General features: G+C 38.6%; 2 protein-coding genes across 5 annotated transcripts in view; one reads left to right on the top strand and one right to left on the bottom strand.

Annotated features, from left to right (window-relative positions):
• The window catches only part of st3gal2 (ST3 beta-galactoside alpha-2,3-sialyltransferase 2), a 29497-nt gene extending 19033 nt beyond the window's left edge, over window positions 1-10464 (top strand). For all 3 annotated transcript variants that reach the window (XM_055174218.2, XM_055174217.2, XM_055174216.2), the window contains 5 exons: window positions 1036-1229; window positions 4343-4522; window positions 6187-6232; window positions 6362-6481; window positions 7128-10464. In XM_055174218.2, coding sequence (XP_055030193.2) covers window positions 1036-1229; window positions 4343-4522; window positions 6187-6232; window positions 6362-6481; window positions 7128-7301 — 714 coding nt within the window. In that variant the 3' untranslated portion in view covers window positions 7302-10464. The remainder of the gene's footprint in view (window positions 1-1035; window positions 1230-4342; window positions 4523-6186; window positions 6233-6361; window positions 6482-7127) is intronic.
• A 1410-nt stretch (window positions 10465-11874) lies between these two features.
• On the bottom strand, window positions 11875-24331 carry aars1 (alanyl-tRNA synthetase 1). Of its 2 annotated transcripts, XM_055173346.2 has the most exons (22): window positions 24172-24253; window positions 23557-23628; window positions 22565-22732; window positions 22285-22473; window positions 22024-22169; window positions 21267-21458; window positions 20996-21140; window positions 20777-20922; window positions 20583-20691; window positions 20286-20436; window positions 18903-19027; window positions 18642-18786; window positions 18376-18554; window positions 18181-18294; window positions 17828-18034; window positions 16870-17054; window positions 16640-16748; window positions 16393-16506; window positions 16164-16283; window positions 13236-13322; window positions 13046-13159; window positions 11875-12633 (listed from the first exon to the last, which is right to left on the bottom strand). In XM_055173346.2, exons 2-22 carry the CDS (start codon window positions 23605-23607, stop codon window positions 12454-12456), a joined length of 2976 nt encoding a protein of 991 aa, XP_055029321.2. In that variant the 5' UTR covers window positions 23608-23628; window positions 24172-24253; the 3' UTR covers window positions 11875-12453. The 2 variants fall into 2 exon arrangements, with proteins under 2 accessions (XP_055029321.2, XP_055029322.2); XM_055173347.2 differs by lacking the exon at window positions 23557-23628 and having other exon boundaries at window positions 24172-24331.
• Window positions 24332-24715: the final 384 nt, after the last annotated feature.

Here is a 24715-nt window from a genome sequence, read left to right as displayed (position 1 = left end):
CGTAACTATAGATCCTTTGTCGACTAGACTGTCTCATTTCAGTTTGCTTTGTGTACTTCGGAGGGTGCGTCCCTCAAAGACGGGTCCTTGCCTTTGATGTCCCCTTCCTTCAAATGATCGTGCCTTTGAATTGAGACGCAGCTGCTGTTGTGCAGTTGCCAGGCTGTTATGGGTGTTGCTAGTAAGCCCAAATAAAAATCTTAATATTCTGGTGATGATAATAGTGCCGAATTTATTGTCCCCTACTCGCGCTCTCCTTAATGAGTCATATGATTTCGGGTATCATTTACAAACTGTGTCTGATGAGTATAATAAAGTTTAATACCACGTAAAAAACTTTCTAACCATATGTATAAACCGTAATAGTGATGCTGGTCTTGGCAAGCGCTACAGTTTTTGTTTTTTGTGTGTCCTCCAATCATAGGTTGATTTTTTTTTCTCCTTTTTTAATAGACTTTGTAATTGCATACTCTTGTGCCTTGCAATTGGACTGTGTTGAAAAACAATTCCCTCTCATGATTATGATATAGCATCTCAGTCGGGCTGAAATAAATGTCTGCTAAATGAGTAAGAGCAAACATAACAAGGATTAGTGAGGCAGCGCCAACCGGAGAAGAGCGGGGCGAATACTGTGGGTGTGAAAGCAGCAGTCTGCCGATAAAAATGCACACTCAGTGACTGGCATCTGACTCGAAACATCTGCCAAGAATTATTAGGTCCAGTGGAGAGGGGACAGTCATGGTGGGAGAAAAGCAAAGAGAGATGGGTTTGGAGGAAAGCTGTTTTATGCAGGAATGTTAGTAAAATGCGAAAGAAAAGATGTTGTCATAAAACATGCATACATGTTTGTGAGATTTATTCTTTCATCATATTAGAGGGCTGTGGTGGCTAATTGGATGTACATTTTAATATGCATGTGTTCACAGGCAGGTGTTCCGATGGTTTGAAGTTAAAAGATAACTGCCCAACCTTCTGTTCATTAGTTTTTTCTATCTCTATTTTTTCTTTCTTTCTTCCCCTATGGGTCCCGTGCAGATGTTGCAGCCTCAATTCAAACCCCACAATATCCAGCAAGTTCTGCAGAGGCTGTTTCAGGTCATTCCAGGCCGTTCCCCGTATGGTTCATGGGACCCTGCCCGATGCCTGCGCTGTGCTGTGGTGGGGAACTCGGGCAACCTCCGTGGTGCAAGTTATGGCAAAATGATTGATGACCACAACTTCATCATGAGGTGAGTTTTTTTAAAGGTGTATTTTAAAGCAAAAACAATGATTCGCTTAATGTTTTTATTTAATTATTCTTTTTATATAGAAAACAGTAACTCACAATAAAGTCACGAGTCACGACTGGTCTTTATGGAAGTCCACCAAATATAGATTTCAGATAAAAATAATGATTGCTTACCAATCGATTCTTGTTTTCAAACTACACAGAAACATTCAATTCAGTCGGTGGCCTTTTCTTCACAATAAATTCTATGTTCTAGGATAGCACCGCAGTCAGATATAGTGGATTGACATTTGCAATTGCAGGTTTCAGATGAATGAACACGGAAAAGGGCAGAATGTGCATATTGCCGCCTAAAAAACACACACACAAAAAAAAACAGTGTGGCAGGGGAGACGTGGAAGGAATAGTGTGTACATTTAGTGAGAATCAAAGAGATAAGCAGACAGAGATGGAGGAATAAATTGAGGTGCTATTTTAGTGAAATCTTTATTGATTCTGCTCTGAAGTTTTAAATGAATCCCCCATCCTCCCCTGTATCCATCGCTTTCATCTGCTCTGCATGAGCTGTACCTTTTTTCTCCTTATTTGTCTGTTTAACTGCTGTTGAGACTCATCTTGGCTTCATTTAAGAGTCGGCTTGAACTATCTGTCTCGGTAAAATGTCTTTGCAATGGCTGTTTATTGACGAATACGAAATTGACGAAATGGTACATTTCTTGAAATCAGTTAGCATCCTTATAGCATTTTCACTATGCCATTTAGGAATCGTGTGCATTGTAAGTTAAAATGGAGGATTTTGAAATATACATGTTGAAGTCTTCTGTGAAAGCCTGTATCTTATTTCAAATTGAATAATTATCTAGCAAAGCACATGGAATGATTTGCCCTTAGGAAAATAAAGCATGCTTTAACTACATTATTAAAACACAAATTTACTATGGTCTCACCATGGTATTTTATTTGTAGGCTAGTAAAACTGTGGTAATACAAATGAGTTACATGGTTACTTTTCCTTATTTGTCATTCATAGTATTTTGCCCTTTGCCTTTAAAGGATTAGTCCATTTTCTTAAAAAAAATCTGGATAATTTACTCACCACCATGTCATCCAAAATGTTGATGTCTTTCTTTGTTCAGTCGAGAAGAAATTGTTTTTTTGAGGAAAACATTCCAGGATTTTTCTCATTTTAATGGACTTTAATGGACACCAACACTTAACAGTTTTAATGCTGTTTAAAATTGCAGTTTCAAAGGACTTTAAACGATCTCAAACGAGGCATAAGGGTCTTATCTAGTGAAACGATTGTCACTTTTGGCAAGAAAAATAAAAAATATGCACTTTTAAACCACAACTTCTTGTCTATCTCCGGTCCTCTGACACGCAAGCGCGACCTCACATAATTGCGTAATGACGTGGAAAGGTCAAGTGTTACATATATTAAACGCACATTTGCGGACTGTTTTAAACTGACACAAAGACATTAATTAGTATCATTAAACATACAACAACGTCGGAACGACCATCATTCTCCACACTTGTAAACACTGGGGCGTAGTTTCGCATACGTCATCCGTGACCTTTTGACTTGATGAGGTATTACGTGAGGTCGTGCTGGCTTGTCACGCAGCCGGAGGAAGACGAGAAGTTGTGGTTTAAAAGTGCATATTTTTTCTTTTTCTTGCCGAAAATGACAATCATTTTGCTATATAAGACCCTTATACCTCGTTTGAAATCGTTTCGAGTCCTTTGAAACTGCAATTTTAAACTGCATTAAAACTGTTAAGTATTGGGGTCCATTAAAGTCCATTTAAATTAGAAAAATCCTGGAATGTTTTCCTCAAAAAACATTAATTTCTTCTGGACTGAACAAAGAAAGACATCAACATTTTGGATGACATAGTGGTGAGTAAATTATCTGGATTTTTTTTAAGAACAAACCTAATGTGGTCCTCGAGAAAGAAAAGCTTGCCCACCCTTGCACTAAAGCATACAAGGAATGCACAAGTTTGTGAAAAAAATTGATGCTCCATTATTATTCCAGTATGATTTGGGAATGTTCCAAAAGTGTCTTGTGTCCCACATTGTGAGCAAAAATGTGACCTGACCTGTCTTACAAAGGAGTTAAAATTTTTTTATCAGTCTCTGCATAATTCATTGTGTTACTTTTAATTAGTGACCATTGAAATTATGCAGAATCGTGAACATTACAGCTATGTTTAAATTTTACTTAAATAAGGAAATACTAGATATCTTTGGTATTTGGATGTTTATTTTTAATGAAAGTACTTCAGTAAAGGCTTTTGTGGAATATGTTATACTTCCACAAACTTGCTATAAATAAAAAGTAGGCCTATAAAATAATATAAATATTGGTGATGTAAAGGAAATGTGTTTAAGCCATGTTTTGAGTCTTAAGAAGATAAAAAAGAGAGAGAGAGGGGCAGAGAGAGATGTGCATTTGTTGTGGCCAGCACCATTTCAACTAAAGCTTTGTTAAATCCTCCTTGCCGGATTTGTGAGATTTAACACGCCCACAAATGCAAACAAAACACTTCTATAAACATCACCTCTTGATGGTTTTCAGTCTTTGAGTGAATAGGGACATTATAGAGAAAGAATGTGAAAAATGGTTGCTGGGTTTTTCTAATGAGAGCGTTTTGTTGAGAGAACATAAGTGGGTGAAATTCAGCTCTGAAATGCAGTTCTCTCATCCATCAAAGCAACATGCATCTCTCTTCAATAGACAATCAACCCTGTCAGCTACACGGTCTGATTTTAATCCTCACCCTCCCTCACTAGTCTTTTTCAGTCCATCTTCCTCTCAAATTTTTCATTCTTAATACATTTGACTGATTGACAATGAGGGTGATTAAAATGACAGAATTTTCATTTTGTAGGAGAACTATTCCTCGAGGCAGAAGGTCACCTAAATTCCCATTTATGCACTGTATACCTGATGCAGCCAACCTGAATGCTCATTTCCTGTTTGTTCACTGTATTGCATTGTGGAGAAAATAATAAAATGGGCGAAAGTAATTAGGTTTTTAGCCAAACAAAAAGTGTTTGCTGGAAGTGAGTTTTTCACGGTCTAATTCACTCGGGTCTGTGTTCCAGGATAAACCTGGCTCCCACTGTCGGCTATGAAGAGGACGCAGGCAGTCGTACAACACACCACTTCATGTACCCAGAGAGTGCCAAGAACCTGGCGGCCAACGTTAGCTTTGTGCTGGTGCCCTTCAAAACTCTCGATTTATTGTGGATCACCAGCGCCCTCTCCACCGGACAAATCCGCTTGTAAGACAAGTAACACAGACGTGAAAATGATACCTATATGGGTGATTCTAACGAAATCCACACTTGTGTGTCCAGCATCAGATTTTTTTTAAAAGCCCTTGAAGCCAATTTTTTTGCACATTTTAAGATTAAAGGAATAGTCTACTCATTTTCAATATTAAAATATGTTATTACCTTAACTAAGAATTGTTGATACATCCTTCTATCATCTGTGTGCGTGCACGTAAGCGATGGAGCGCGCTGCGACGCTTCAATAGCATTTAGCTTAGCCCCATTCATTCAATGGTACCATTTAGAGATAAAGTTAGAAGTGACCAAACACATCAACGTTTTTCCTATTTAAGACGAGTAGTTATACGAGCAAGTTTGGTGGTACAAAATAAAACGTAGCGCTTTTCTAAGCGGATTTAAAAGAGGAACTATATTTTATGGCGTAATAGCACTTTTGGGAGGGAGGGTGTTACTGCGCCGAGTCGAAGTACTCCCAAAAGTGCTATTACGCCATAAAATGTAGCTCCTCTTTTAAATCCGCTTAGAAAAGCGCTACGTTTTATTTTGTACCACCAAACTTGCTCGTATAACTACTCGTCTTAAATAGGAAAAACGTTGATGTGTTTGGTCACTTCTAGCTTTGTCTCTGGATGGTAGCATTGAATGGATGGGGCTAGGCTGGGTCCTGTCGAGGCGTCGCGGCGCGCTCCAGCGCTTGCGTGCACGCGCACAGATGATGGAGGGATGTGTCGGCGATTCTTGGTTAAGGTGATAACATTTTAATATTGAAAATGAGTAGACTATTCCTTTAAGGTCTGAACTTCCTCTAAAAATATATGTTATAGTATTTAAAACATATTTCCTATAGAATTATTTACTTTTTTTTAGATTATCATTATAAAAAAATTTCATTACCGCAACATGATATTACATTAAAATATATGCATTTACAAACTAATGTTTCAGTAATGAAAACTAAAAAGTTGTCCAGGTACTAGTATGACAGACAAAATTTCAACTTTTATCTGGAGAGAAAAAATAAGAACCGCTTACCTGGTAGCCATCTTGAGTGTCACAGTCAATTATGTCCCTTCCAACAATTTTTTAAAAAATGTTAGTTCCTTAAGGGCTTAAACACTGATTGAAAATTGTTGCGGAGGATGAGAAAATTTTTCTTGGACACATTTATATTCCTTATTATTGATGCACTGAAGCTTTTTATTTTTAAGATTTTTTAGTTATAAATATTTCCATGTCAAAGAACCCAAATCCAGTCATGGACACGTTGCGGTAATGAAAATTTTCCCCTTAAATGTGAAAAAAAAACAAAATTGGTTTGTATGATGTCATTTGAAATAATGTACAAAATAGTACATGAAGAGATGTTTGTATCATATTTTCATACTCTTACTTTACATTTACTTTTTATCAAAATGTTTTGTTACACCTCATAAGTCTAATTTCGCGAGAATCACCCATTTGTACAATTGTGTATACTGCTATATATGTGCCGATATACGTACATATATTCTGTACACACATACACATCATTTTTTTAAAAATATTCTGGGCTTCTCTTATAAACACTAAAACTTATAAGCTGTCAAACCTGGTGCTTTTTATGAAACGAGATGCTGGAAGACTAACTCAATCACCTTTTCTGTTTCTTTTAGTACTTACGCCCCAGTAAAGCAGTTCCTGCGTGTTGACAAAGACAAGGTAATACATTCGGCAACCCAAAATAAATGCTATTAACCTCACTCAATTTTCCCACAAAGAAAAGAATGATGCTACAAAAGGTTTTGTGCATCAGGTTTGGTTAATAACTCCTGGTTTTATGTCCTCTAGGTTCAGATCTTCAACCCTGCTTTCTTTAAATACATCCATGACCGCTGGACACGACATCATGGCCGCTATCCATCCACTGGCATGCTGGTCTTATTCTTCGCTCTGCATGTGTGTGATGAGGTGAGACTTAAGCCTGGAGTACAGTTAATTTTCGAACACGCAGCTTTCGACAGGGTAGTTTGACTCGTAGGGATACAAAGCATGCATATCGTGACAGATTACTTTATCTTAAATATAAACTGAGTACGGTCGAAGTTAATGACTCAAAATCTAATTATGATAATAGAAACGAGTTTAATTTAATCGTGTGTTCACACCAGTCGCATTTGAGGCGTCAAATTCGTGTCTACCACGTCTAGTTTGCCACTTAAACATTTTGAGTTTACTCGCACGCATGGGAGGGGCTTCTGCGACTCCGCTCACTTTCTGTAATCACGTCACTAATAGAGCAAGCTCCTGATTGGTTAATGTGGCACGTTTTTCCGCCAAGGTTCAAATTTCCTGCGGCAACGCTCAATTCGCACCATTTGCGCATCTAGTTCACGTGAATTGAGCGTTGCCGCAGGAAACGCGCGAGTTTGTACGCGCTAAATGCCTCATTTGTGCCACGAGACCTCCAGACACGCGTCAACGCATCTTTACATTGACTTAACATTGAAATCACTCGCGCTTGACGCTTCTACCGTGGCTGGTCTGAACCCAGCATAACACTTTAGCCAGGATTAAGCACTGTTAATAATATTTATTTCTGGGTTTGTCTTCACAGGTGAATGTATTTGGTTTCGGGGCTGACAGTCGGGGAAACTGGCACCATTATTGGGAGCAGAACCGCTATTCGGGAGAGTTTCGTAAAACAGGTGTCCACGACGCAGACTACGAAGCCCAGATCATCGACAAGCTGACCAAGGCTGGCAAGATCTCAGTGTTTCCTGGAAAGTGAATCTGGGCACCAGGTGCAAAGACATTGACCTACCGATGAACAAAACCACCCATTATCAACCTGACACACTTTTTGTGCCGTTAACAGTGATCGAGAAGTTACGTCTCCATGATTTTATCACCATTTTTGGATGTCCTGACTGGATAGGATTCTGGGCAGCACCCCCTTCCCACAATGTGGTGGTTTTGAGAGGCGATACTATAAACTGTGCTGTTCTTTGCAGGCCTACCTCAACCAGGATAAGGAACTTGTCTAGCGAGCGATTACCACTAAAGAGTATGTACGGAAAACGTGCTGGGAATGGAAGTAACTCGTATTTTTGACATTTGTTGAAAGCTGATGATGCAGGAATTAAAATGTGAATCAGCCGATCCAACATGTTCTTGATGGGTTAAACCAACAATCACCATATTCAGTATCCATAATATAATCTAGTAGTACTCTGTGATTCATTACAACTTAAAGCTTGGACACTGTGGATCGTTCACTATGGTATATAGCGCTCCGCAACAGTTACATTTTGTACGTCACTAGGCGCATGTGGTTGCGTGAAAGTTTACACGTTCGTACTGTAAAAGCAAGCTTTTTTGTTTTATAATATATTTTAAGGCTTGAGTGTTTATAAAGCATTCTTGCCATAAGCTTGAATCAATGTGTGCTCACTGCAATCCATGTATTTTCATTTAGATGTTTTTGCAAATGCGAAGAAAAATGAAAGGCAGCCTCTTCTAAACATCACGAGTTTAAGTGAATCGAAACCACTGGCGCAGTCCATTGTGAATATTGTGTATAAACTCAAGAGCGACATTCATCAAGCTGTGTTAAGGGTTTAGAGGTGCACTGTGAACAGTGATAGTTTAAATATTGATCTTCAGCCAACCACCATCTTGAAACAAATGTAACCATGTTTATATGCTGCCACCAAGGGTTTAGTGATGGAAATGAAATAAAGTTCACATGCCAAAAGCACTGGATGTTGAAAAGTGGAACATCAGTATCTTGGATCACCATGTTGGTGGTGTTTCTTGTAAAAATTCACAGCCTTTAGCCTGCTGTTCAGTCAGTCACCATCAAAGTATTTTTTTTAGCATTTCTGCACCAAGTTTTTGGTTTCTCTTGTATAATTTATTACCTTTTATAAGTGTTAGACAGTATGAAGAGTAAGCAGAATGAGCTTTCCACATTTTCACCTTCAGGTGCACTAGTTTTTTCAAATGTAGACATATCAGCTATTTCGGTGTGTGAATGCTCACACACACACACCCACATGCTTGCGTGCCTTGTCCTTGCTTATGGACACCGTCTCTTTCCAGAGCACAGCTAACCTCAAACTGGAGTTTCTTTTCCCCCTTTAGTCGTCTTAGACGCATTTATTGACATACATTCGCACAAATCTGGGCTTTAAAATAGGGCACCCACCAGCTGTTCTCCATCTACACGTGCTCTGGAAACATTCACGGCTTTTCCTCACCCTCTCATCTGCTTTACTTTGCGCTAAGCCAAGTGCCGTGCCTTTGCCATTAGGGTCACCAATGTATCCCGTTGATTTAAAAGCTACCTACCTGTGTTTGCCGTCGCTTCTGGAGTCTCATTAAAGATGTTAAAACAGACCTGTGGCACGTGATGGGCCTGATAGCTTTTTGATTTTTTTATAAGCTGTCGATGTAATTGTCTTTTCCTATATATATATATACTGGATAATGGTGATATGCGCACCTGTAGTGGCTTTATTATATTGAAGCCTGAGGGATTACTTCACAGTGAAATATTCTAGTATTACAAATGTATAGAATAACTGCCCTTTGATATAAACACAGTCAGAAAAAGGTACAGAAGTTGTCACTGGGATGGTATAAAAATATCATGTGTACCATTTGGTACAGATATGTACCTTTGTGGAACCTCTAAGGTACCAATGTGCACATTTTAGGTAGAAAAGTGCACTTTTTGAAGAGGTCCCAGTGACAACTTTTGTTCCTCCTTATATCTGTTCGTGTAGAATATTCCTAGGGAATATTGAGAGCAGTTTGTCGCCAAAGAGTTTTATCCTATTAATAACTTTTTTGTTCTTGAGGAAAGCAAGATAAGTTGGATTTTGAAGTTCTTCAGATGGTTGTTTTTTTGTTATAAGGCTGTCTTACCAGTATTGACTAATTACAGAGTTCTAGTTAGCTGATTCTGTGCCACAAGATAACCGTATAGTTTAATGATATTTAGGAAAATCTTGAACAATTAATTTAGGGATTATAGACAAACTTTCTAAGAAGCTTTCTTTCAGTCCTTGTATGATAATTAATTCGAATTAAAGGTGCAGTGTGTAAATTTTAGCAGTATCTAGTGGTGAGGTTGCGAATTGCAACCAATGGCTCAGTTCACTGCTAACCCCTCGCTTTTGAAACGCATAGAGAAGCTACGGTAACCACCACCGGACAAACATGTCTTCTTCGGAGACAACTAAGTAAAAAAAGTTTGTCCGTTAAGGGCTTCTGTAGAAACATGGTGGCACAAAATGGCGACTTCCATGTAAGGGGACCCTCTGTGTATGTAGATAAAAACGTCTCATTCTTAGGTAATAAAAACATAACGGTTTATTATGAAAGGTCTTTATACACTCCTGATAATATAGTTTTGTATAATATTTTGCATTTCTGTCAAAAGATCCTTCTAAAAAAAATTCCACACTGCACCTTTAAGAGGTTTTTGTAGTATTGAATACTTTGTGGGGTTAGAGGAATGTAATTCAGAGATGTTGAATACTAAATGAATGCAAACTTTAATGCTTCATTTTTTCTGCTGCTCTTATTTATGCTAATCTGAAACCTTCAGCATCCAGAGAGTGAACATTTTTAACGTGTAAAGTTGAAGACTAAATTGACAGGACTTTAATAAAATGGTGGTGAAGGGTACAAACGTGTGTCCTATTTACTCCACTATCAACTTAATCTTGAATCCCATTTTATGTGCGCGAAAACCTTAAATCTGACTTCTTCAACACAGACTGTACATATCCTCACTGTGCCACTGTGTTTGCTCTCATTAATGTCACATTCGTGTTGGTTATAGTGACGTTTGGGTCTATGTTCTTTTCACATCCTCAGTCTCTGTGTGATTATAAACTGTTTTTAATCTTTATTCTACTGTACTAAATAAACTATAAAAAGTTTGTCCCGTTGTGTGACTTCTAGATTGTTTTAACCCTTATAAGTCCCTTGGGGTCGAGATTGCCCCAAGCCACTTTTCTTTAGTTAAAAAATGTTTCCCTTCATCTCAGTGGAATAAGATTTTGTGACTTCTCTACATTATCTGTCAATATTCATATAAAAAAACTGGGCTTGATTCGGTCGTTCTGAAGATGATGTTTTACAAAAGAGGCCCTTGGGGGTCAGAATTACCCACATTGAAAATGAAAGGGAAACGCAAAAAATCATTTTTGTGTGTAAACAAAAATCACTGCATCCAGAATAAATCTGAAAATTTCAACACGGAAAAGAAGGCCTGGTTCTAGAGCACAAATGCAATACAGAAAAGACATGCTCAATCACAAACACAAAAGTATGACTGACACATTTTTTATAGAATTGGGGGGAAAAAACAGCCACAGATGCAGAACAAAGATGTAAAGTGGTGGCCTCTAATGCTCACACAGGACACACACACACAAATTTCTGTAACATTTAGTAAAAACAGACATAAAAAACGCATCAAAACTATAAGAAATTCTACTATTTGAAATAATATTTATTTTTAATGTCATTTTCAATGTTTATATATACATAAATTCACAAAATGTATCACTAAAGTAGTGATGTGAGCAGTTGGCCATATCCAGTGAAATGAATGGGTCTCTATGGGCCTCTGCTTGTCAAAATGACTTATTTCCTAGACTGTAATTCTTTTATGTTTTTCTTCTAACCAGCAGATAGCCGAAATTAAACACATAACATCTAGATCGAGATCTAAAAATTATTTAAATGAAATTTATATTATAATTTATGTGAATTTTTTATAAAAAAATTATTTTTACATGCAAATTAATGGTGTAGTTGAGGATTTTAGTGGTAAACAACAGGTACTTCGTATCTCCCAAAACACAGCATTAATGTATAGATGGGAAGTAAACAAAATAATGATACATTATTATACTGAAATGTGTGCTTCATGTTTTATAAATGATGACAATTAATCCTGTAGAGGAAGGTCTAGGGTCATAGGACCGGGGAAAGACAAGAAGTTGTGGTTTAAAAGTGCATATTTTTATTTTTATTGCCAAAAATGACAATCGTTTCGCTAGATAAGACCCTTATGCCTCGTTTGAGATCATTTAGAGTCCTTTGAAACTGCAATTGCATTAAAACTGTTACGTGTTGGGGTCCATTAAAATAAGAAAAATCCTGGAATGTTTTCCTCAAAAACATAATTTTTTCTCAACTGAACAAAGAAAGACATCAACATTTTGGATAACATGGTGGTGAGTAAATTATCAGAATTTTTTAAAGAAAACGAACAGAAACAACGTGTGTTATTTGACCTTTAAAATAAATACCATTTCACAGAACAATGACTAAACAACTAATTTGACACCACAGATTTTTATTACCGTTAGCAAGTGATACATAAATCATGTGACAGGTGACTGATGGCTCATTTTCCCATAACAGAGATTAGAAATGCTAGTGAAAGACATTAATGTTGCTTGTGATTGATTTTTACAAGCCTTTGTTTGCTTGAACCATTACAACATCCCTCCAGACAGAGACAGATCTCCATAATGCTAAAAACTGTCATGGCAAATGTTATGATAAAAGAGAATGACAATTATTTTCCCCATCATATTTTCAAAAAAAGACAAGACTGGTAATGAAACAGCATTTACCTAGCAGCAAAGTATTTAACATTGTTAATCTAAATGTATTAAGAAAAGCATGCATAGCCCCTGTGTGTGGAGCATCAGAGACTGGACAGTTGGATTGATCAAATATTACACAAGTGTTCCCCCAGGTGCAGTTCTTCAATGAATAGAGGGGGCAGTCATTATTTCCCTTCCTATCCATAATTTACAATTGCCACATTTCTGTACAGTTTTCACATTTTCCAACCTAAAATGTCCAGTTTCAGCAAGCAGAACTAGAAGATTTGACACCTATATCGCTCATTAATTTTCACCCAGTTTGAGTCGGGCGAACTCGTTGGCAAGTTGCAGAGCCTCTTGTATGCAGTTTGTGTTTCTTCCTGTAGCCTGAGCGGACATATCTTTACCACCGCCTTTTCCATCCAGTAGAGGGCACACTTCCTGGACCCACTCATTGGCCTTGAGGCCACGGTTTGCCACATCCTGCAAACGTATATAACAGTTGACTAATTGGACTACAGTCTTAGTGATTTTCTGTTAATAATGCTTATGTATGTAGAATCTGTCTGGCATCATTAAAGGAACAGTATGTAGGATTGTGGCCAAAACTGGTACTGCAATCACAAAACTTGTGGCTAAAACTGGTACTGCAATCAGACAACTGGTGGCCAATACACAACATGACAACATAAACATCAGTTGAGAGCTGCAACTCCACTTTTTAAATGACAATATCCTGGCCGGACCACTGTTGTCAGTGATATAAGTATTTGAAATGAAAATGATTTCTTAATGTCTAGTGACATATCAGGGCCATTTTATGATTAATTGATATACATTTCTTGCATATTGTTCCTTTAAAGTTAAAATACAGCAACTCTTTGAATCAGTTTACCTGGGGAACTTGGCACAAGCAGATAATTTTGCCCGCTTCGTTGTCCACAGCAAAAAGCATAGCAGCAGTCTGAGGAGAATTTGTCTTCAACAGTTTCAAAGACTCGTTCAACGCCTACAAAAAAGACAATTAGAAAACGACATTCACTTCTACATACTCGCAATTTAAAAACAGCAAGTGGGACAGTTACCTTTGCGGATGCTCCAGTCTCCATCTCCATGACGATCAGAGGTTGGTTTGGGTTGCTGTCAATGATCTCTTTTGTTTTGTCCAGAACCTACAATTAATCATGTGCTTAGATTTGTTTGATGACTTATATAAATAATCTCTCGGTGCATCCAAAATTGTGTACTGTGATAGTACATACTGAATTAGATATATAACTGTATTAGGGTGGTCCTTATTTTTCAACTTTTAAAAGTTCATGCTCTTACCCCACCAATATGTTTGAATAAATAAATGGGCAATTTTTTTCATTATTAATTAATATTTAGAGGTTGCTCAAGACCTTTGAAGTTTAACACATTTGCGTATTATGTGATAGCATGTACAATTGTTTAATAATATTATACTTATGGCAGCAATGGACTTTTTTGACCATGCTCCATGCATTTTAAACTTCTGTTTGAGTTGTGATATGTCTTTCAAAGCAAGAAAGCTTCAATGTGAATGAAGCACAATAGACAATATACACTGAGACAATAGCCTCTTTCACACAGTAATTCTGGTAAATTACCATGAATTTACCAGAATGAATTTACCAGTAAATACAAAAATGTGCTGTTCACACACGCAGTGGCGTTCCGTTTTTTTACTAGTAAGACATCATTCACACATCAGTATCAAAATACCGGTAAATTTGTTGAGAAAGCGGAAGTATGTGTGGTAAACAGTCGCGAAGTTGCTCATGACCAAACAACATTGAATGAGACGACGTCAAACCGAAAATGCGTTTTTAACAACACTACTGTTTGCACTTTAGGCTTCACAGAGGGCGTGCTAAGGACGTCGGCAATTCGGCGATAAGCTGTTTTAAACAACTTTGGTGAAGAAATGTGGACGTAAACTTCAGGTGTGCTCAACTTTCAAGCAGCATGTGTGTGGAAACGTCAGTAAACACTGCGGGGGTAAACGCGTCATCTGTATTAAAACACTATGATTGGCCCGAAGCTGTCGGCGCGGTCTGACGTCGTCCGTTCTAAATGCCGGTAATCCTATAATTTTCGTTCACACACAGCGCTTACCGGTAAATTACTGGTAATCTTACAACCTGTCTTACTGGTAAATTGGGAGTAGAGGTCTACACGGAAGACCCGAGACCCGAAGACCCGGGACCCGTACGGGTTCGGGTCTATATTTTAAATGATCAGCCGGGTCCGGGTCGGGTCTCAATCTATTACTTCGGGTCCGGGTCTGTTTAACATTGTGGGTAATACCCGAGGTCGATCGGACTCGGAGAACACCCACTCACATTTAAATAAAATATTTCTCCACAAACAAAAAATTATATGAACTGTCGTATACATTTTTTCTATGACACTAATGGTGTGTTAATAAGTGTATATTTGGTTGCTACAACCAGGCAGCTAACGCGCATGCGCTCTTGTAATGTTTCTCTGGCTGCCAGTCAGGAGCTTCTGCAGTGAGACGCAATGACTTTACCTTTGACAATTGGCTATTTTATTTAGAAGGCAGGACCTATTCCGCCGTACCGCGCATTTTGCACTGACGTGACTTCTATAATTTTTATAACAATATTATAAATTGACCGTCTTGCTGTTATATCTAAAGTTTTCGCGACTCTGCTCAAAGAGCACAGAGATTATATAAAAGTAAAGCTAACGACATCAGCTATGACAATGAACGAGATCTAGTTATTATAATCCAAATGGGCAAACATTATTAAGCATGTTGACCCGCTACACAACAAATTTTAATTTTAATGCTGGAATAAGCATTAAACATTTCAATCGTCAAGAGAGGAATAACATGGATGGAACTTTCTTGGAAATAAGGATTGTGCATCACACACAGTCAGGTACAAGGAGGGAGAAGACAACTTCTAACGTTATGGGTAAGACAAAAAGTTTAATTTTCGCTACTTGTTTATTGACTTATTAATAACATTTAGCTAAAGAATATTTGCCGGTCGGGTCTGTGTCTTCACGGATGGGTTCGGGTCCAGCTTTTAAATAATAGACGGGTCCGCGTCGGATCCGGGTCCAGCTTTTAAATAATAGACGGGTCCGGGTCGGTTCCGGGTCCAGCTTTCAAAACAACAGGCGGGTCCGGGTCGGTTCAGTGTAGCACATTTACGGGTCTGATCGGGTTCGGGTAGGAATTTTTGGACCCGTGTAGACCTCTAATTGGGAGCACTGATTTACCGGAAAGGTTCTGTTCACACATGACATGTTAACGGCAATTTACCAGTAAATTACCAGTAAAGACTGTATGTGTGAAAGGGACTAATTACTGAAGCAACACGAATCAAGTCCGCTATATGGTTACTCGGATCAGAAGAGACTGAAATAACTGGAACAAAGTTACCCTCCAAGAAGCAAGTTTTATGTGTGTTGTGTTTTTTAAAATGGTACAGTATTTGCAAAAATGTGATTTTGAAAATATTCAAAGGCTTTGAGCAACCTCTAGATATTGTAGGAACAATTAAAAATTTTGCACAGTGTGTTTTCATTGATATCCTAACACATTTAGGGGGTGAGAGTTAAACATTAAAAAAAAGCTTCTTTGGCCTATGATGTAATCAGAACCACAATCATAATTTATTTGTGCAATGTTAAAGAAGTACAATTAAATCACAAGGAGTAATTTTCTTGGTACCCAAATCACTCTAAGAGCTACCCAGTTTATTGATTTCCGCTATTTTCATTGAATTTGGTTGTGAATCGGTTTGTGTGGCCTGATAGTAGAGTAAGGTGTCCATCGAATGCACACTTAAAAATCTAGCTGGTAGTAAGTAGTAAGTCAGCCAGATACTTACTGTTTTTTGAATACTACTTGCCTCGCATACTGATTTTCGCCTACTACATAGTATAGAAGTAGATGATTTTGGATGCGGTGTCTGTGATATTAACCATTCCATCATGTCTAGGCCTCTTACCCTTTTCTGTACATCAGCCTTGCTGGCACGGTCCAGATCATCCATGATCTTCTTAAGACCCTTTAGAGATTCCCTCATCTCATCTTTCCGCCACTGAGAGATCACAGCAGTGCCCAGCGACTGAACACAAGCAAACACACAGGGTACAAACGTAAAAAAGTGTAAATTAGCAGTTTACATGCATTTGTTTTGGCCAGGCACAAGCAGATTGAGTTGACTAAGATCTCACCTCTGTCATATCAGCAATCTCCTTCTGAACATCTTTATTGGGGACGGTTTGAGCTTTAACTTTCTCTGCCATGGCATCCAGGCTCACCTTCAAGGCATCAGCTTTCCTCTGGGCCTGTCAAAAGATGCCACTCTCTTAATGCTTAAAGTTTAAAGAGTCAACACAATTAAAAAAAAAAAAACTTTGAAGAAATAAATAGGAACTCGGAAACGAGAGCTTATTTGTGTTGGCCCCACCCCCTTCAAACCTTCTGAGCCTCTGCTCCAGTCACTGCCACAATTCTTCTAATTCCTTTAGCGATGGCCTCTTCCGAAACGATCACAAACGGCCCAGCATGACTTGAGTTCTGCAAGTGCCTACGGTAAGAGAAAAAATGGTTGCACAGCTTCTCTATGCAGAATCTTATAAGAGAGCCATTAAACTAGTGAGGTAAGCCTACTAGTGCTACATTTGAAGTTTAGAGTCTAATGTTCATACGTTCCACCGCAGAACTCGATGGATGTGGTGGAGCCCGCAGGGCTGTTCGGGTCGGCCAGCAGCTCCTCCACAGGGACACCGATAGAAACCACTCTGACTGGATCAGGGTACGTCTCATCAAACACAGCCCGCAGACCCTGGATGGCTTTAGCGGCTGCAAGAGGAGCATCCAGAGCGTAGACAGCCTGGAGGAAGATACACAGAGATGTTACTCAGCATGTGAAAGAAGATACAAAAGTTGTGTCAGAACAAGTAAACTTTGAAACTATACTCAATAGAAAGATTTCACACGTTTATAAAGTTCTGTTTTGACTGCCTTGAAAGTAAAAGGAAATAAACATAAAAGGGAGACTACAGTTTTTTTAAAAAAATGCTCATTATCCAGTTCCCTTAGAGTTAAGCATTTGATTTTTATCGTTTTGGAATCCATTCAGCCGATCTCCAGGGCTGGTGGTACCACTTTTAGCATAGCTTAGCATAATCCATTGAATCTGATTAGACCATTAGCTTTTGTTGAAAGTAACCAAGGGGACTATTTTCAGGCGCTGTGTAATATCATTGCGCCTGCTGCAGCCATGTTACGGCAGCAAAGTCCTTGGTTATTACGCCAGAATAAGAGTATAGTTCCTAGCCATAACGACCTAGAAAATCGCAACTTTTAATTTTCCGGTCTTAGTACACAATGTTACTACAGAAGAGTCAAGTTTTAAATAGGAAAAATATCAAAACCCTTTGGTTATTTTTAAGCGTGATGCTAATGGTCTAATCAGATTCAATGGATTATGCTAAGCTATGCTAAAAATGGTACCGCCAGACCCGAAGATCGGCTGAATGGATTCCAAAACGGTAAAAAAAAATGTTTAACTCTAGGGGAGCTGAAAAATGAGCATATTTTTTAAAAAGTGGAGTGTCCCTTCAACTTTTTAAGTATAGTTTAAAAGTCTGTAAAATGTCTGACCTTGGCATCACGAATCGTAGCACAGGCGATCTCCTCTGTGCGCTTCACTTCATCCGTGCTCATAGCTCCTTTGGCGGTGAAATCAAACCGCAGTCGGTCTGAAGCAACCAGAGAGCCCCGCTGATCTGCCTCACCCAGCACTGAACGCAAGGCAAAGTTAAGGATGTGTGTGGCGGTGTGATTACTCATGATCGGCCTACGACGAGCCTGAAGAACAGAGAGGCATTATGTTGCATGCTGTGCACGATGTTTTCTTTCAATGTCTTTTACAAAGTACTTGCACTGGAAACATTGCCATGTCATGCCAGATTGGGATTTGTCAACTTAATTCTCAAACAATATGTCTCTCGTACCTCATCCACATGAAGCGTTAGGCGATCTCCAACCTTTAGTGACCCATACACTGTACCAATATGCAGGACATATCCTCCTCTCACTTGAGTATTCTTCACTGTGAACTCCATCCTCTGTAGCACAAAAAAGTGACAAATCAAAATTAAGCAACTAATCAAAGAAAATAAAGTTCTTCACAAAACTCTGTCTCTTACGTCCTCAGCAGAGTCATTCTCTCGAAGCATGTAACCTTCATCGAAGCTCTGTCCACCTTGCTCAGCATAAAATGAGGTTTGATCAAGCAGCACTCCGCACTCTTGTCCTGTGGTCACCTCGTCGACGAATGCACGCTCCCTTCTTAAAGCCAACACTGTGCCGACTACCTGTTTAAACTCTGAGATATATATATACACACACACATCAGTCATAAAGACACAAACTTACATACACAGAACAACAAATGTGTGGATGGGAATTTTACCATAGTTGCCGTTATCATCTGAAGTGTAGCGATACTTGGGGCTGTCATCTGTCGCAGCCATACCCTTGTTTCTCAGCTCTTCGATGGCGTAGATGTCCAACATAATGTGGTCCACATCACCAGACCCTTTTCCCTGAGACCTTATCTGCGTGCATAGGTAAAAAAAATTATAAGACCTGTTCACATCAAATAGATTGTGATATAAAACTTTGTTAGTCTGCTCTTTACAAATATTGTAAAATAAAGACAAAGACTTCCTACCTGAGCAGCTTTCTTCTCTTCCTCAAAGGCCTGGATGTCCACCCCCATCCCCCTCTCTTCAGCGATCAGGGCAGTGAGGTCCAGAGGAAAACCATAGGTGTCATATAGCAGCCAGGCAGTGTCACCTACAAAACAATTGCAACACTTAAGTTAGATACAATATTCTCTTATCTCTTATGGTGTTAAGAAGTGGCTATGACTCTTAGTAGGGCTGTGACGCTGGCAGTATTTTACCACGGTGATGGTAAATTGGTAATGCACCAATTAACCGGTGTGGTACCGTGGTTATAGAATGTGTGTGGGCACGCACACATGGGTGATTCTCGCAAAATTAGACTTATGAGGTGTCATGAAACATTTTGATGAAAAAAGTAAATGCAAAGTAAGAGTGTCAAAATAAGAAACATACAGTTACAAACATTTCTTCACATACTATTTTGCACATGATTTCAAATGACATCATACAAAGACCAATTTTATTGTTTTTCCACATTTAAGGAGAAAATTTTCATTACCGCAATGTGTCCATGACTGGATTTGGGTTCTTTGACATGGAAATATTTATAATTAAAAAATCTTAAAAATAAAAAGCTTCAGTGCATGTTATACTATAAACATTTACAGTAAAGAAACATGTGGTGTTTGGTGATCATTGGTTAATGTAGAGACAATAATAAGGAATATAAATGTGTCCAAGAAAAATTTTCTAATCCCCCGCCACAATTTTCAATCAGTGTTTAAGCCCTTAAGAAACTAACATTTTTAAAAAAAAATTGTTGGAAGGGACATAATTGACTGTGACACTCAAGATGGCTACCAGGTAAGCAGTTCTTATTTTTTCTCTCCAGATAAAAATTTTAATTTTGTTTGTCATAGTACCTAGACAACTTTTTAGTTCTTATTACCGAAACATGAGTTTGTAAATGCATATATTTTATATAATATCATGTTGCGGTAATGATCTTTTTTATAATGATAATCTGGAAATATGTTTAAATCCTCTAAAAATAATAGTTATAGTAAGTTCAGACCTTAATCTTAAAATGGGCAAAATAAAATTGGCTTCAAGTTTTTTTTTTATTCTGATGCTGAACACAAATTTCGTGAGAATCACCGGCATGCATTGACACATATAGGCATACATATATTTTTCAAATATAAAAATGTAAATGAGGATCAGATATACGTTTCTTAACAAACGTGCATGTTCATAGGCATTGATTTCTTTTTCTGACAGTGAGTGCTCATAAGCTCAAGCACTCGTTCACAAAAACTCGAAGGCATCTCGCCGGGCGACATTGTACTTTATATTTTTCACCCCAGGCACTGCACGCTTTTAACACCTGTCACAGCCCTAACTCTTAGTAATGTTTCATTCTTTACCTGGGATGGTCTTGCTGTCTCCCAGACTCTGGATCTTCCGGTCCAATATCCGACGTCCCCTGCTAAGGGTTTTGAGGAACTGTTCCTCTTCCTCATTTATGATATCCTTCACCATATCTGGATCTTTCCTCAACTCAGGGAAAGCATCACCCTGTAGAGTAATCATTCTTAGGAGAGGATTTTTAGATTGCATGATGCTCCAACTAAAAACTCTACTAATGCAAGTATATTTACATGCTGCCACTTTGAATCACTGAAAAGGTAAAAGATACTGTGTCTTAAAGCAACAAGTCTTACCAGGGACTCAACCACAACGTCCACAAGGGAGGCAAAGAAGCCCTTCTGTGCACCAAGCTTCTCATGAGAGTATCGTACTGCACGACGCAAAATCCTCCTCAATACATAGCTGCCAAAACAGAGACACATAAACATGTTATACATACATTCACACTATGTCAAGCACACAGTAAACCATTACACAATAACCTTACCCTCTGCCTGTGTTGTCAGGTCTGCCACCATCAGACAAAGCAATAGTTATTGTGCGGGCATGATCGGCAAGGACTCGGTATGCCATGTCAATACCATCTGTATCTTCTGCGCCAACCTTTCCTGTGTATTGCCGGGCACCTGTGCCCTAAGATTCAAGAACATTGAAGTAAAAAAAAAACGATCTATGGGCAACAAGCGTCTCTAATATTATTCCCTACCTTCTGAATGGCCTCGAAATAAGGAATGAAAAGGTCAGTGTCGTAGTTAGACATTTTGTTTTGCAGTACAGACACCAAGCGCTCCAGTCCCATGCCTGTGTCAATGCTCTTCTTAGGCAGAGGCTTTAGGACAGTCTCTGACTCCCTGCATTGTAAAAAGCAAGTCATATGATCGTATTCATGTCGATATTGGTGTAAGAATGTATAAGTGGCTGCTGTGCGTTTAATAAACCATTGTTTACCCATGCGGTAAAGATAAGCCATTATTTACCTGTTAAATTGGATGAACACCAAGTTCCAGATTTCAAGCACATTGGGGTCATCCATGTTGACCAGATGGGAAGCATCTCTCCCTCCAATACGGTCATAGTGAATCTCGCTGCATGGTCCACAAGGACCGGTGTCACCCATCTCCCAGAAATTATCCTTCATACTGCCCGGCAGAATACGACACTCTTCCATTCTGAGATGAAGCAAAGTCAAGCAAGAAACAATTTATAATCTCATGCGATATTAATAATTTATTACATTATGCCAGTGGCGGTCGGTGACCTCTTTATTCGAGGGCGCTCAATGCGAAGTTCGTCACAACATGTATGTAGCCTGCATGTGTGTGGTTCGTAAATTTCAAAATATGTGTTTTGCACATCGAGTGCGTGTATGTGCATCATGTGTCTTGTCAAAATAAGTGCCTGCTGCAGACGCGTCTAAAGGGTTTATTATAAAAGAGACGCTCGCGTTTACCAGATACTCGCATAATCTCATGCATAATCAGAGTATACTGTTAAGGGAGTGTCTTGTGTGTATTTTGTGAACGTGAGCGTCTCTTTTATCATGAACGGTTTTGACGCGTGTGCAGCAGGCACTTATTTTGACAAAACACGTGATGCACATGATGCAACAAACACATATTTTGAAAACACAAGCAAAACACATGACACTCCGAACACTTATTTTGAATTTGCGCCCCTCGGATGAGCATTCACGAGCCGCCACTGCATTATGCTTTGAACTAATTTTTTACTTACCCCAGGTCCAGCCAGATCTGCTTGCACTCCAAGTCAGGCTCCAGGTCTGCATCAGCATTACCACCAAAATAAGTCACATAGAGCCGTCCAATAGGAATGCCAAACTCTTCGGTCAGCAGATTAAGTGCCATCTTGCAAGCCAGTTGCTAGAAACGAAGTATCCGAGATGCAACAATATGAGCAGTTTCATTTATTCAGTGTTAACACGCACCACAATTGGAAGAAACAAACCATAAGCCTGCTCTTCTCTCCATCCCTTACCTTAAAATAGTCTCCAAAAGACCAAGAGCCCAACATCTCAAAGAAGGTGTGATGGTACACGTCTTTGCCAACATCATCCAAGTCGTTGTGTTTGCCACCAGCACGAATACACTTCTGTGTATTGGCAGCACGGCGCAGTTTGGCCATGGGGTGGGATGGGTCAATGGTGTTCAGGAAGATGGGCTTGAACTACAAAAAGTATGGAGGTGAAATCATTTTTTCAAATTAATTATGTTCTTGAAATCAATTCTTTTATGTAACAAGGCTCAAAATCCGTTACCTGGTTCATGCCGGCGTTGGCGAACAGCAGAGTGGGATCATCCAGTGGAATGGTGGCTGACGAGTGGACATACTGGTGCTCATTATGTTTGAAGAAGTCTATGAACTTCTCACGGATCTGAGCGGCAGTCAGTGAAGAGTCCATGGTGGTTGTGTTTTTCTTAGAGGACTAGAGAGGTAAACATATATACAGGAATGAGAAAACCAGTTTCATCAAATCATGGGTGGAGTAAGCATGCAAATGCTTTGTGATTTTGTTTTAGATACTTGTGCAGCACACCCTACGTTTCACTTTGTATGCTTTCTAAGCCATGCCAGTCATCTTATTAGTGAGGAAGCAAAGCTTGCCAACCCACCAATTAAAGTCTTTACAAGTGAACAATAACTGATCCGCATGACATGGGCGGACACATCATCACATGACTCTTTCTTTAGTTGGATAAGTGACCATGCTTATTTAAATGTGGATATAAATGTAAAATACCATTACTTATTTACATTAATGCATTTGGCAGACACTTTTATCCAAATGAAAATGTCCATTGACATGTGTTTCCTGGGTTTGAACCCAGATCTTGTGTTGCAAGCATAATGCTTTGCCAATTGAGATACAGCAACCACAATTTTCAAATTATGAGCAAAAACCTAAAAAAGCATAGTTTTTTAAAACCATTTAATTTGATGCAGGATTAAAGCATGAAAACAGTCAGCAGGCGGAGCTAGTCCACAGCAAACCACCAAAATCCCTCCAGTAACTATGACACCACTATAACAACGGTCTCAAAACACTTCATACCCAGGACATTTACCAAATCACAACGTCCATTATAACCATTCAACCCATGCATGCATCTTCTTGCATGTGTTTTGAAACCATGGTTTAAACCACACCGACATCTGCTCACTATTCAGAACATCAAGATTTTCCAATGCAACGTTAGTAGTCAAGTGAACAAACCAGCAGACCAAGTCCGGCACACACAGTAGGTTCACCTGACAACAGAAGAATGCTTTGGCACAGAAAAAAGTGAGATGAAGAGCCATAGATAACAATGCTCTATGCTCCTAGAAAAGGTAAAGATGATTAAGAGAAGTTCTTCCCATCATGATTTAAATACCTGCAAGACTTAATTAGCATACATGAGAAAATAAAAAAATAAAAGAGGAAACGTGAGCATAATAATAAATAAAAGGTAAAACAATATGCGACTACTGTAATAGTTTCTGTTTCATTAGTTCATGACAGCCAACCCCATTGATCTCAGTGTGATGCAGGCTAGTGCTTTCTTACATCATCATCAAAAGAAATCATTCCTATTATGAATTTTTTAAATTACTACAGAGTATTACATGTGTGATCCTGTTATTAAATTCACATAAGTTGTAAAGTTTGGGAAATGATACCGTTTATATGTTTTATTTAACAATAGCTTGCTTCCCTAAACACGAGACGAGCCTCGAGACGAAGCTAAGCTGACAACCAAGACGTTCTCTCTGAAACCTCGTGCAATTTCAGGCTTAAAGCTTTGTGATATAAACAGTTAATGCGTGTAACACATTTTAATAAATACAAAGTAACGAAACAAATACAAAGGTTGTGTTACTTACGAATATTAAGCTTATAACCGCTTCAGTAACCAGCCACACTACGTCCCCACGCCGGTTGAAACCAAAAGAGGGCAGAAGTCCCGCCCACAACATACATGATTGGTCGATGAACAGGGACGGTACGCTTTACGTATATTCTATTGGTTTAGGATGCTGTCAGTAAAGACAAAGAGGCGCCTGTATATGTCAATGCACAGTGAAAGAAACTGGATGATGCAACGATAAAGTAACAGTAGGTTAATATTTATATTTTTGTTATATTTGTAACAATTTAGTGTCATACGTACAACAGAGACTTAAGACGTCATTTTGGACCTGGTTTATCTTTCCTTTAGAATCTTACAAAGTGAGATAGTTATATATTTTTTTTATTAAAATTAATATTTTTGAATGAATAAAGCAATTTGCTTTTAAATGTTGATATTATTTGTTATTTAGCAAAAAAATATTTCTAGTAAACTCATTTAGACTTCAAAAATCATTAAAGTGTAGTTTATCTATGAAGATTATTTTGTTGGACAAAACGTGTAAGAGTCATAAACTT

This window comes from Misgurnus anguillicaudatus, chromosome 15, assembly GCF_027580225.2.
Source record: "Misgurnus anguillicaudatus chromosome 15, ASM2758022v2, whole genome shotgun sequence".
Taxonomy (NCBI): Eukaryota; Metazoa; Chordata; class Actinopteri; order Cypriniformes; family Cobitidae; genus Misgurnus; species Misgurnus anguillicaudatus.
Note: the sequence above shows the minus strand (reverse complement) of the source record. Positions and strands in the feature narration are given on the sequence as shown.

Bases quoted from the DNA above. Each gene is read 5' to 3' on its own strand.
- aars1 (XM_055173347.2), bottom strand. From the start codon at position 24,264: ATGTTGTGGGCGGGACTTCTGCCCTCTTTTGGTTTCAACCGGCGTGGG. The intron at 18,555-18,641 runs GTAAAATTCCCA...TATATATCTCAG, and splicing joins AGATGATAACGGCAACTATG to AGTTTAAACAGGTAGTCGGC. The intron at 16,749-16,869 runs GTATGAACATTA...CTCTTACCGTAG, and splicing joins ATCGAGTTCTGCGGTGGAAC to GCACTTGCAGAACTCAAGTC.